At 45.2% G+C, this 13,000-nt stretch overlaps 1 protein-coding gene across 3 annotated transcripts in view; it reads right to left on the bottom strand.

Annotated features, from left to right (window-relative positions):
- LOC134929159 (serpin B10-like) overlaps nt 1–7,304 on the bottom strand; it is a 45,348-nt gene extending 38,044 nt beyond the window's left edge. The window contains exon 1 of one of the 3 annotated variants that reach the window (XM_063924933.1): nt 7,255–7,304. Coding sequence is in view for 2 of the 3 variants with exons in the window: in XM_063924929.1 (XP_063780999.1) it covers nt 7,086–7,099 (14 nt within the window). In the remaining variant the exon portion in view is untranslated. Of the gene's footprint in view, nt 1–7,085; nt 7,133–7,254 lie in introns of those variants that run through there. The other 2 variants (XM_063924929.1, XM_063924934.1) reach the window with 2 other exon arrangements.
- Nucleotides 7,305–13,000: the final 5,696 nt, after the last annotated feature.

The following is a 13,000-nucleotide window of genomic DNA, read 5'->3' on the forward strand; positions in this document are numbered from 1 at the left end:
TGTCTGTGCGAACGCTGGGTGTGTTTGTGACGTCAAACCAGGAACGACAAGCACTGAACTGATCGCAGATGCCGAGTAAGTTTGAAGCTACTCAGAAACTGCTAAGAAGTGTCTATTCGCAATTCTGCTAATCTTTCGTTCGCAATTTTGATATGCTAAGATTCACTCCCAGTAGGCGGCGGCTTAGCGTGTGCAAAGCTGCTAAAAGCAGCTTGCAAACGAACAACTCGGAATGACCCCCTTAGTGTACAGTAGGGGGGCATGTTGGTGTGTATGAGGGGACATGTTGTTGTGCAGAATGGGACATGTGGCATGCAGAAAGAGGCATGTTGTTCTGCAGTAGTTGTACATGTGGTCGAAATGTAGGAGGTGAGAATGTGTAGTGAGGAAGATGCAGGGCCGTAACTACACAGCGCAGTTGCCCTGAGGGCGCACGGCCAGCGGCATGTAATGAGTCAGATTGACTCATTACATGCCGCCTCTGAAGTCTGCGCCATGCGCCGCCGCTGCACTGGGGAGGAGAGCTACAGCGCCGGGCAGCGGAGAAGGAGGAGGAGGGAGGGGGACTGGAGCCGCAGCAGCGCTATTTCATTGGTAGTAAGTGCTGCTGCAGCAGTCCCCTCTCCTTCCGTATTGGCTTCCCGACGCTGCTGTGGATGCTGGGATGCGGTTCCTCCATCCCAGCATCCACAGCAGCGCCGGGCAGCCAATACGGAAGGAGAGGGCACTGCTGCAGCGGCGCTTACTATCAATTACATAGCGCTGCTGCGGCTCCAGTCCCCCTCCCTCCTCCTCCTCCTTCTCCGATGCCTGCACCAAGGGAGCTGCACGAGGAGCCTGACTGCCAGCTGGGAGATGGTAGGTATGTCTCTCTCTCTCTCTCTCTCTCTCTCTATCTCTCTCTCTCTCTCAGGGGGACAAAGGGGGACTGGCTGCCGCAATGTGTAAAAAGGGGGACTGGCTACCGCAATGTGTAAAAAGGGGGACTGGCTGCCGTAATGTGTAAAAAGGGGGACTGGCTGCCGCAATGTGTAAAAAGGGGGACTGGCTGCCGCAATGTGTAAAAAGGGGGACTGGCTGCCGCAATGTGTAAAAAGGGGGACTGGCTGTCGTAATGTGTAAAAAGGGGGACTGGCTGCCGTAATGTGTAAAAAGGGGGACTGGCTGCCGCAATGTGTAAAAAGGGGGACTGGCTGCCGTAATGTGTAAAAAGGGGGACTGGCTGGCGCAATGTGTAAAAATGAATAATTGAATAATGGAGACTACTGTGCACCGTAGTATGAATTGCTATTATTTTGTGGCCACGCCCCTTCCCCATGAAGCCACGCCCCTATATATTTTCCACGTGCCTATGGCGCGCACTGCCCCATCTTACATGGGGGGGGCGCCAATGTCGTTTCTTGCACACAGCGCTAAAATGCCTAGTTACGGCACTGGGCGGATGGGGGCATGTAGTTGTGCAGGAAGGGGATGTAGTTGCGTGCAGGAGGGGGTGTGTGTAGTGTGCTGGAGTGGTGCATGCTGCTGTGCAAGTGGGGGTGTGATGAGAGCAGGGGTGGGCATGTTGTGTAGAAGGGGGTATGTTGGGGGCAGAAGGGGGTCATGTGAGGTGTGCAGGAAGGTGGCATGTTGGTATGCAGAAGTAGAGCAACTTGTTGTGCAGCAGTGGGTATGTCTGGTGTGCTGCAGGAAAGCATGTGTAGTGTGGAGGGGTTCATTTTGTGTTGCAGGAAAGGAACATGTGTCATGTGCAGGAGGTGGATCAAGTTCTCATTTTTGTGCTGGAGGAGGGCATGATGTTGTTCATGAGGGGGGCATGTATGGTATGCAGCAGGTGGGCATGTTGTGTTGCAGGAAGTGGGCATATGTAATGGGCAGGAGGAGGGCTAGTTCTCATTTCTGTGCTTCAGGGGGGCATGTTGTTGTGCAGGGGGGAGCATGTTGTTGTTCAGAGGGGGCATGTTTGGTATGCAGCAGATGGGCATGTTGTGTTGCAGGAAGGGGGCATGTGTCATGTACAGGAAGCAGCATGTGTGGTGTGCAAGGTCGAATGTTGGTGTGTGGGCAAGGGGCATATTGATGTGCAGTTGGAGCATGTTGGTATGCAGGAGGGTCATGTGAAGGGTGTGGTCAGACTCATGCTATGCAGGAATGAATATATGAAGAGGCATGTTGGTGTTCATGGAGGTCTATGTTGGTGTGCAGGAGGAGTGTATTGTATAGGGGGGCATGATGAAAAATGTGTATATGTATAAATACATTGAGCCCTTAAAGACAGTTTCTTCCTGTTTGGCTTTATACAGTTAAGTATACATTCACAGGTAATAAATGAAAATGTTGAATTCATATGCTAAATATTTCAAATTAAATACTCAACTTTTATATATCTTCCAAAGATTAGTTTCATCATGAATTAATAGCGCTAAAGGTTGCCAGGGATTGTAAAGTTTGTAAACACATCACCACTGGTGAAATCCTCAGCACAAATATTTTTGGAATCAGGAGAAAGTGGTCAAGTAACTTAGGCTAAACTATGGGGTGCTTCAGGTGTGCACTGGACCACTCATTGGGAAGAGGAGCAAGCCAGATAACACCAGCGTGGATGTTTCTTTCCATATTGAGCAGCACCATTGTAGTGCGTACCGAGCAGGGAAGACAAGTAAAGTAAGTAAATAATGCAGTGTACAGAATGAACAATTTCTTGTTTATTTATTTATTTATTTTTTCACTGGCAAGTAGAAACTAGTTATTCATCAAAGTGACTAATTACAACCCGTTATCATTGTGTTATGAGTTACGTCTGCATTGAAATCCTGCTTCTGGTGCTTTTATTATTCATTAGACTTACCTTTTGCAAATTATCACTTTGCTTTATTATTCTTTTGGTGCTGTTTTATAATCACCAAACTGAGCTAATATGGCCTAGTGAACTGTGTGGTATTATGAGGTGGTTACTGTGATGTTCTCCGTATTGTACTGTATGTTGTTGGGGGCCAATGACTGCTTATTATTCATTTATATACTTATTGTTGGGGGCTGATAATGCTGTAGTTTTAATTGCTCCTTTTTCTCTCTCTTGTCTAATTAGAGGGGGGAGGAACTGAGGAGTCTCTACTTGAGTGTTATTTTCAAACAATTTCTTGTGCTGTAGATGGTAAATTGCAACCGTCACAACAAGAAGCACTGAAACACTTAACTTTTAAGTGTAAAATCATAATGTATAGATGGCAGTAACCATCACTGATTTAATGATGCTTCACAGGCAAATAGAAAAGGTATACCCCTACCCCCCTCCAAACTGCTACCAGCACTACCACTCATCATAATAACCTAGGCTGGCAGTGACAAAACAGGGGAGACAGACACTGGGCCTAATTCAGTCTCAGTAGCAGTTTTGATAAAATAGCAAAACTGCTACTACTTACAATTGCATGCTGGACATGTTAAGTGCCACCCAGCGATGCATTTGCAATTCAATTGCGTTTGCATCGCCGAAATCGGCAAGTAGTGGTAGCCCCCTGCATACTCAGCCAGGCTGCGCATACAGGTGCACCGCCGCCATGTTTCCTGTCGCAGGAAACACAGGCAACATCATTGGGCTGCCCTAAAGATGACCATGACACACCTGCATTTCTTGGTGCAATCCTACCCAACGCCACAATCGCAATGTGAATGCCCACGCACACGCTCTGTGGTTGCAGAGCATGCACACATGGGCGAAAAGTGTCCGTTTGCATTTTCAGCAAAGGTACAACCAGTACTGAATTAGGCCCTGTGTGCGGTGTCCTGAGACTAGGCTATGATAGTAAGTGATCCTTCTGCTATAATGTTAACCAGTCATAAGCATTGTAAATGAGGGTATGAGGGGGACTCTTTACTTTGTAAATTATTTTTATCATGGTGTGTGTACTGTGTTTTAGGACTTTTTTTTACAGACTGCTCTTTGGCATACCTCTGCTGGATCCATGAATTCTGTACCAGAAGATGCAGATCCTTGGCTAGGCCTGCCCCCCTTTTGTTGAACGGTTCCGGTTGCCGACCCCCAAATGCCGCAGCATGTCAGTCATTTTTTATTTATTACCAGTAAGATATTCTGCAGCGCTTTACAGAGAATATGTGGCCATTCACATCAGTCCCTGCCCCAGTGGAGCTTGCAATCTATATCCTACCACATGTGCTGTACATGCATCCTATGGTTAATTTAGTAATTAACCTAGTAATATATATTTTTGGATTTTGGGAGGAAACCAGAGCACCCGGAAGAAACCCATGTAAACACGGAAAGGATATACAAACTCCCCACAGGGCCATGGTGGGAATCGAACCCATGGACTCAGTGCTGTGATGCAATAATGCTAACCATTACGCCGTCCATGCTGCTGCTAAGGAAGGAGTGCAAGAAATAATGCAGGAACCTTTTTCATCATGTGCAGAATCCATTCTGCGCATCGCACCCACCATCGGATTTGAGTACTGATATGAATTAGGCCCTATGTACTTATTTATATACAAATCTGTACATTTAGGTGTGCATCAAAGTACATTTTGGATAGGACTATTAGAAAAAAAGAGTGCTGTGAGATGTTCTCACTGCTGAAGTATAAACATGTTGAAAGAGCCATAAAAACATAATTTTGTCTTATGGGAGAAGACGTTTAAATAAGTCTGCAGGTTTGGATGTTGTGCATATATGAAGGGATTATAATTCTTTTTTTCTTCCTCCTTTACCAATAAAAACACGGCACCATTGAGGAATTTGTTTGTACTTCATATGTTACAATACAGTGCACTCATTTAATGAATTTAATAGCCAAGACAACCACAAAAGTATATTAATATGTGTATCTGAACCTTTGAAAACTATATTGATAATTGTTATGTACAGTATGTAACATGTGTGACTACCTTTTCTTTATACAGCTGGTAGATTGCGGTGACCAGCAGAACCCATCTTTCATTGCTGTTTGATTACCTCATCTGCCCTCCAGACAAATTTGTATGCGGACCAGGGGCAGCAATTGGTGGCAAGTGGGCAAAGTCATGTACCAGTGATGTGGTTCCAAAATTACAACAATGCAGATATTTATCCTATCCAATAGTTATAAAACTGTATAGGACAGTGATTCCCAAACTGTGCCCAAGCACCTTGGGGTGACACAAGGTTCTTGCAGAGGTGCCTCGGGTTGGTGGTCCAGGACCAAACAAATCATTTATGGTCAAAGTGATAGGCAAAATTAGTGCTGGTGGCTGCCAATCATAGCACATGTGGTCAATAAGCAGCACAACTGTACACCACCACATAACTGAACCTAAGGAGGATAGGTAGGCAAAACTGACTTAATTGAATTGTTTTTTTCGAATTTATCAATAAAAAAACTTTTTACCTAGGGGTGCCTTGAAAAAATGCTGATACTCTAGGACGCAGTGGTTCAAGAAAGTTTCGGAACCACTGGTATAGGATCTTTATAGGTAGGCTTACCATACTATCGCATTAAACCGTGACACTCATAAATTACATAGGTTCTGTGGCTGGCTTACTGCAAGACTGAATTTCACCTGGTTTAAATCAGCACATAACCTATGTAATTCATATGTGTCCTAGTTTAAAGGATAGTATGGTAAGTATATTTATAAGTAAACACCTCCCAACATAACTCATTCCAGGAAGGACAAAATACTCTCTATCTAGACTTCCCTCTTTTAATTTATGATTGCAATCACTTGTGTTGAAATATCTTTCTTATTAATTAAATAGTTCAAACGGGTGATGCCAATCATATAAAAAGAGGTAAAGGACCCTACACATTGGATGATCCACCGCCGAGCTGCCCGAAGGAGGATACGGCCGTCGGGCGACCCGGCGGCGGAGGGGCAGTGACGGGGGGAGTGAAGTTTCTTCACTCCCCCCGTCACCCGGCTGCATTGAAGTGCAGTCAAATATGGACGAGATTGTCCATATTGGCCTGCATGTACAGCCGACGGGGGACCAGCGATGAACGAGCGCGGGGCCACGCATCGTTCATCGCTGGAACCTCCACACTCAAAGATATGAACGGTATCTCGTTCATTTATGAACGAGATCGTTCATATCTTTGACTTTTGTCGGCCAGTGTGTAGGGCCTATAAGTCCAGGCAGAGAGCATTTTGTCCCTCCTGGAATGGGTCATGTTAAGAGGCACAGTATGTAAGTAAGCTTACCATACTATCCCTTTAAACTAGGAAGCTCATGGATTACACAGTTTCTGTGGCTTATTAAAATCAGGTGACATGTAGGTTTGAAGTCAGTGGCAACATAAACTGTAAATCATAGGTGTCCCAGTTTAAAAGGATGATAAGCCTAATTATAAGGCATGTTGGTACATATGGTCTGTAGCAGATTACTGCAACTGGCCCATGTGTTAAGTCATCTTGTAACCACACAAGCAAATCCAAGGATTTAAAATCTGTTTGAATGCTAAAGCAAATAACATTGCAATTGTTCCACAGTGATGTTAGCCCTAATACCTCAAAGCCCCTCTATAATAATGTTAGTATTTTCCATAATTGTCCAGAATGTTTTTTCCCCATAGTTTGGAACCACAAGACCAAAATTGCTAATTTACCTACTATGCTTAGCATTGCCTTTCTCAATAAATAATTAGCAGCGCTCCTCGCAGTGTCTATATTCGGGAGCCCTCAGTAATCTTGTCTTTGGTTATGACATAATAGTGAACACCAGCAATCATTTGCTTTGTTTCTGAGCTTTCTGGATAATGAGTTTCTAGTTCAGACGTCCTACATATTTGTTTAATGCATTTAGTACACATATGTCAAAGAGTGTTTTACTCTTCTCTCTCCACCTCCTTCAGTCTTAATTCCTTTGTTAAGAAAAATGAGGAACCTTTGCTAAACCCTTTCTGCAGTGCCATTTACATGTTTCATACACACCAGCAGTAGATACAAATGTTAGTTGTTGTTGGGCAGAGAACTCAACTGTTGAAGCAGATTCCATATATTGCTATTTATACAGGATAATTCTGACTGTTTTGCTGTCTATCCTGAAGTGTTTGATAGCACTAAGTTCAAAGCATTTTCTCTTTTCTAACCTTCCTGGTTTCATTGACGATCTGATATCCTTATTTCCTCAAAGTTCCATAAATGTATTTTCTGAAATGAATGAAAATATCTCTTGTGGCTGTGTTTCTTGTCCGTAAGATGCTTAATTGTAAATCTATGGAAGCGAGTTTGCTTATCAACACAGAATATGGAAATTACCTTGTTTTCTTTCTGCTGTTGCTCAGGAGCTCTGACAAGTGCACCTGCTCCTTTTACATATAAACACCTTGTCACGCCCTTGGCAGTATTCCATGTCCATGCTTGTGCAAAGCTTTAATTTGCTGTAATAACTGATGAGACATCATGAGGAGAAAACAGAAAAAGATGAATGCATTGTTCTACATTTTAGGTGTGGTTTCATGTTGCTGCCAGATTACATATGGTTGTAAGATATTGTGCTTTCACTATAAAATCTTACTGGGACACAATGGTTTTCTCTAACTACTGTATTTTAATGTTATTGCCAGAGTCAATAACTTTAGAGCAGGGCTTCCCAACCTTGGTCCTCAAGAGATATTAACAGTCCTGGTTTTTCAGATGCTTTAGCACAGATGGTTACATAAAAACAACTGATGTACTAATTAAGTCAAACCTGGACTGTTAATGTGCCTTGAAGATAGTAGGGAATCCCTGCTTTAGAGGGTGGCTAGCTCAAGTACAGTATTTCTCAAACCCACTACTTATGGAATTTGTGCGTGGTTTCAAGGTATCCTCAGCAATAGTTAGTACCACATGTTGACCTAGGTAGATGACCTGGAAAACACACAGTTAGGATTCAATGATGACAGAGCTTGAGAAACACTGGTCTAGTATATACGTTAATGAATATATAACAATGCTATATGTCTCAGATTTCCCGGGAACGTACCAGTTTTTTTAAAGTCCATCCCGAAAATAGGGATGCCCAATTGTCCCAGGATTGAGAGGGGGGATGTAATAGCCAGCGCACTGACAGGCAGCTATAGATATCCATAGATAGACAGTGCCAGTGGAATTTTGAATCCACTGCTGACCGTGAGCCAACCGAAGCTAATGGACTAGCAGCCAATCAAGAGTGGTTGCAGCAGCGGCTCCTCATTGGTTGCCAGCTGTGAGCTCAGATTGGCTTACAGCTAGCACCAGATTAAAAGTGCTGCTGTCACTATCTAACCAAGGCTGCCTGCAGAAAAAAGGTGCATGAACCAGAGGTGTAGCGTGGTACAATGGTGCCCGACGCAGTTAATGCTACAGCGCCGTACCTTTTTCATTTTGAAATGAGTGACAGTAGTGGCCCTTAGTAGTCACGCCTACAGAACAACATACACCTTACTGCACACCACACATGCTTCCTCCTACACACCAACATACCTTCCTCCTGCACAATGGGTGTGGATTATTAGATCTATACTAAAAAGGTCTACAGTTAGGTCTGCCACTAATAATAGACATGCTTTAGGTCGACAGTGTCAAAAGGTCGACATAGAAAATGTTGACAGTAAAGAATGTCGACATGGTCAAAAGGTCAATAAGGTCAAAAGGTCGACATGAAAATGGTCAACACAAAAAAGTAGACAATTTTTTTATGTTGTAGTCCACGTGGATAGTAAAGTATGAAAAACTTGAAATTGAAAAAAATCCACTTGTTTTGGCCATATGTGTGTCGACCTTTTGAACTGTCTACCTTTTCCATGTCAACCTTTTGACCCTGTTGATCTAATGCATGTCTACCATTAGTGGTCTACCTACTGACTGTAGACCTTTTTAGTGTAGATCTATAGACCGGATACCCACAACAACCACATGCCCCCTCCTGTACAAAAGCCATAAATCTCCTGTCAAACTCTGGAACTTTATTGTGTGACTTACCTTTGCTGTCTGTCCTACAGGGCAGGATTTCTTGATGCATTTGTGTTGTAAAGAGGATGCATGGATGTTGGCATGTTTGTTCATGTCAGCTGACTGCATTCTCTTTAGTCAGTGTGCTCCTTGCATCAGCTGATCCTTACAGCCACTCTGGGACCTGCAGCTCTTACATAATCCCTGTGATGACTCCAAGTGATGGTCAGAGCAAAGAGTCATGGATGGAGCTGTGCTCATCTGAGGCGGCTCCATCGCAGGCATGCACTCCCGGCGTGATTAGGCGATCCGTCCACCTAGTCACGCCGGGAGTGCACAGAGACGCTCCCATTCTGGTGAATGGGGCTTGTCTCCATCGCGGGCAGAGACGCTCTCAGCATCAGGTGCGCCTGGGCAGGCGCACCTAGTCACAGACGGAGCCACGACTAGCGTGGCTCCATTTGTACTTCTACTATCCCTGGCTCCTGTTTGCAGTAAGTCATAGCATGACTAGTAAAGCTCCAGCTTCATACCTCCCAACATTACCCTCTCCAGGAGACACAGAATGCTCTTCTCCTGGACTTCCCTCTTAATTTATGATTGCCAACACTTGTGCTGAAAAACTTTTCTTATCAATTAACCTGTTCAAAACTGGTGACAGCAATCAGAACTTAATAGTAAAGTCCAGAAGCAGCGCGTTTTAAGCCTCCTTGAGGGTCATGTTGGGAGGAATGCAGCTTGCAGCTAGCTATACTGCTTATTATGGCTCCAGTGTATAGAAGACTACAGTTCCATTGTTCCTGCATTGCTGGAATCCTTTTCCTGGGAAGATTCTCTACCTCTGACTCCTGAGATCCATTTAGCTGAGCTCCTGCTAATAAAACTACAATATACATGTTTTCAGTCTCACAGCTCTGCACTAACTTCATGGACTACTGAACCCTCTAGCACATTCAAGTTACCAGTCTGCAGTACACTACGGGACTGATCGCTCGCTGCAGTTTATCCCAGCGCAGCGATCGGGTCGGAACTGCGCATGCGCTGGCGCCGCAGTGCGCCGGCGCATGTCGGACGGCCGAAGGCCGTCGTTCCCTAGCGACCGCCTCTGCCTGATTGACAGGCAGAGGCGGTCGCTGGCGGGAGGGGACGGCACGGCGGCATTCGGACGCCGTTTTGGGAGCACGGTCTGGCCAATGCAGGCGTGGCCGGACTGTGGGGGGGGGGGGGGCGGGCCGGAACGGCTGCGTGATGTCACATGCAGCCGCTGCGACTAGGGGTAGCGAAGAGATTCTCCCGGCCAGCCGCAGGAGCTGCGCTGGCCGGGAGTTACTCCTCAAATGCAAAAGCATCGCCGCTGTGCAATGCTTTTGCATTTCTACGAGGGGGTGGCGGCACTGACATGCGGGGCGGACTAGCCCTGTGCTTGGCGTCCCCCCGCATGTCAGAGTGCCTGATCGTAGCTGTGCTAAATTTAGCTACGATCAACTCGGAATGACCCCCTACGACCTGTGCCTGTGTTTGTTCTCTGTCTACTGTGGTTCCTTTCAGGCTAATAACCACATGTGAGTTGCACCTGAGCATTCAGCCTACTGATTTGAAACTGCATAGTGTTACCATCAATTGCTGGGTTAGTACACTCTACATCCTGCTGCAGAGATCCTATGTCCTGGAGTGTAATTAACCCCTGAATCCCTAGCAAGCATATTATTCAGAGTGCACATTTTTCAGCTCTTGTTGGTACCTGTATCCTGTGTTATAGATAGGGTTACCACCTCATCCCTTTAATTCTGGACACATTAATTATGCAGGTTCTGTGGCTGGCTGACTTCAAGATTCAATTTCACCTTGTTTTAATCAGCCACAGAACCTGTGTAATTAACATGTGTCCAGATTTAAAGGGATGAGGTGGTAACGCTAGTTACAGATGCTACCTTCCGGTGTCCAGAGACTATTATATTGCTACCCAAGCTCAGCTACAGATGTACATCTGTGCTAAATTGGCACTCTCAGCAAGCCTAGGCATGCTCATGCCTAGCTGTGCCGAGCTGTGGCAATTGGCACTCCCATTCATGTGAAAGGAGCATGTATGAGTCTAAGACACTCGCGCACCATCGCATCTAACAAGGCGAGATAGTGGCAAGATGTAGCCACGATGAGTATGGTTACTTCTGTATATTCAGTTACTATAATGCTCGTTTGAGCCAGTATTAACGGTATCCTACAGTAAGTAGTCAGTTCCATACCAAAAGAGACTCTATCATCAGGTCCTAGTCCTTCATCCAGTTTGGTCCAGTCTCCAGTGTATACCAGCATCTGTACTTGGAAACCCAGTCTGACAGCCGCAACCTGTGTGTCGGGTGCAGCAAAGCCCATATCTCCTTGCAGGGGGCTCTGTCAAAAACCACCAGTACATTAGCCCCCGCGCCACCTAACTATAGGTACAGTCCATTATACATCCCGGAATTGTGACACCCCCTACTAAACCTCCAGCACACCACGTTTGCCCCCTCCTGCACAACAGCCCCATGCCCCCCCTCATGCACAACAACATGCCTGCACTCCTGCATGCCACACTTGCCACTTTCTGTACACCAACATGTTTCCAACCTACACATCACTATGCTGCCCTCCTGGACACTAAGGGTGTGTACACACGGTGAGATTTCTCCTTTCGATTTTGACTATATAGTCAAAATCGCAAGGAAAGTTAGTGGAAAGCGCAAGGTGTTAGGCAGCTGGTGATACCGATTCGATCCCGATGCGCACTCCCGCGGGGTCAGTATCACAAGGTTGGATAGACTGTGTAGGCAAGTCAATCTTGATACAAAGTACAAAGTATAGTCATAATTGGCACTTAGTCCAAAAAAACCACAAGGGGTGTTAAACCCTAGTAGTATTGGGCGCTAATTAGTAAATAAGAAAAAATATAAGTGTCAAAGTCAGAAAAATGTCTCTATGCACGTTGCCATATTTGCACCGCACACTGGTCCGCGCTGCGCATGCGTACGCTCTCCCGTGAAGGCGCATACCCGCAATAGCGGGCACTCGCAGGCGCGGTATGCGTATTTACGGTAGAGTTTATGTAGTCGTAGCGTGCGACTCATTCGTTACATATTTTCACAATTAATGTAGTTTATAGATCATGATCCCTTTGATAGTTTCTGAAAGTTTGGTTAATATAGAAGGTCCCTGTTTAAAGTAATCCCTCTTTGTATCGTACGAAGGGTCTAACAAGAATCATACAGCAGTGTTTGGTACCCATCGGAAGAGTATTTAATTAGCAATATTCCGGTGTTGGTTTGGAGCGTATTAATCGCTCGTGCGAATAGTTATGGACATAAGAAGTTTATGTCCATTTCTACTATTTACTCATACTCAGGTATGCGGCGGGAAACCTAGTTCCCCACCCACCTGAGCTGTTTGAAATCGTCACAGCCCACCTGTATGAATCAACCTATGACCTTTTGTTGTGATACAGGGTCGAATTCCTTCATCCAATGGACAATGGGATTGTAGGGACTATGAGATTGCATTGTGTGTGGGGCATAAATAGGCAGGCCGACCACATCCAGCTCTCACTCTTCAACGGTTCTCATTGCTGAAAATCGGGTGCTGGATGTCCAGGCGCATGCGATCGTTTACCCTTGTGCGTAAGTTTCTCTCCGTAATCATTGTCTTTCTGTGAGCCAAATTTCTCTCATCTCTCTCCGTCTCTCTCTCTCTTTCCCTTCTCTTTCTCTCGTATCTCCCCTAGACTAGTATTGTATTGTATTAGATAGTATTGTATTTTGGTTAGGAAGTCTTTGTTATATTGTAGCGTATCATTTGTACTGTTATTCCCTTTTTTACAAGTATACTAGATATAATACAGTTAATAGGCTTTGGACCCTAAACCAGTATCTGTGTATTTCCTATAGTGTTAAGTGTTCACTTGAGCGTCGGTGACGCTCAAGCAGCTTTGTAGTTAGTCAGGTTACACAAGGTTGCACTTACACCCTGTATTCACATTAAGGTATTCCGTGTATTTCTTTGGTATAAGGTTTAGACATAAAGGTATAGCGTTGTGAGCGTCTGCGCCGCTGGTGATCTC

This window comes from Pseudophryne corroboree, chromosome 5 (assembly GCF_028390025.1).
Source record: "Pseudophryne corroboree isolate aPseCor3 chromosome 5, aPseCor3.hap2, whole genome shotgun sequence".
Classification (NCBI taxonomy): domain Eukaryota; kingdom Metazoa; phylum Chordata; class Amphibia; order Anura; family Myobatrachidae; genus Pseudophryne; species Pseudophryne corroboree.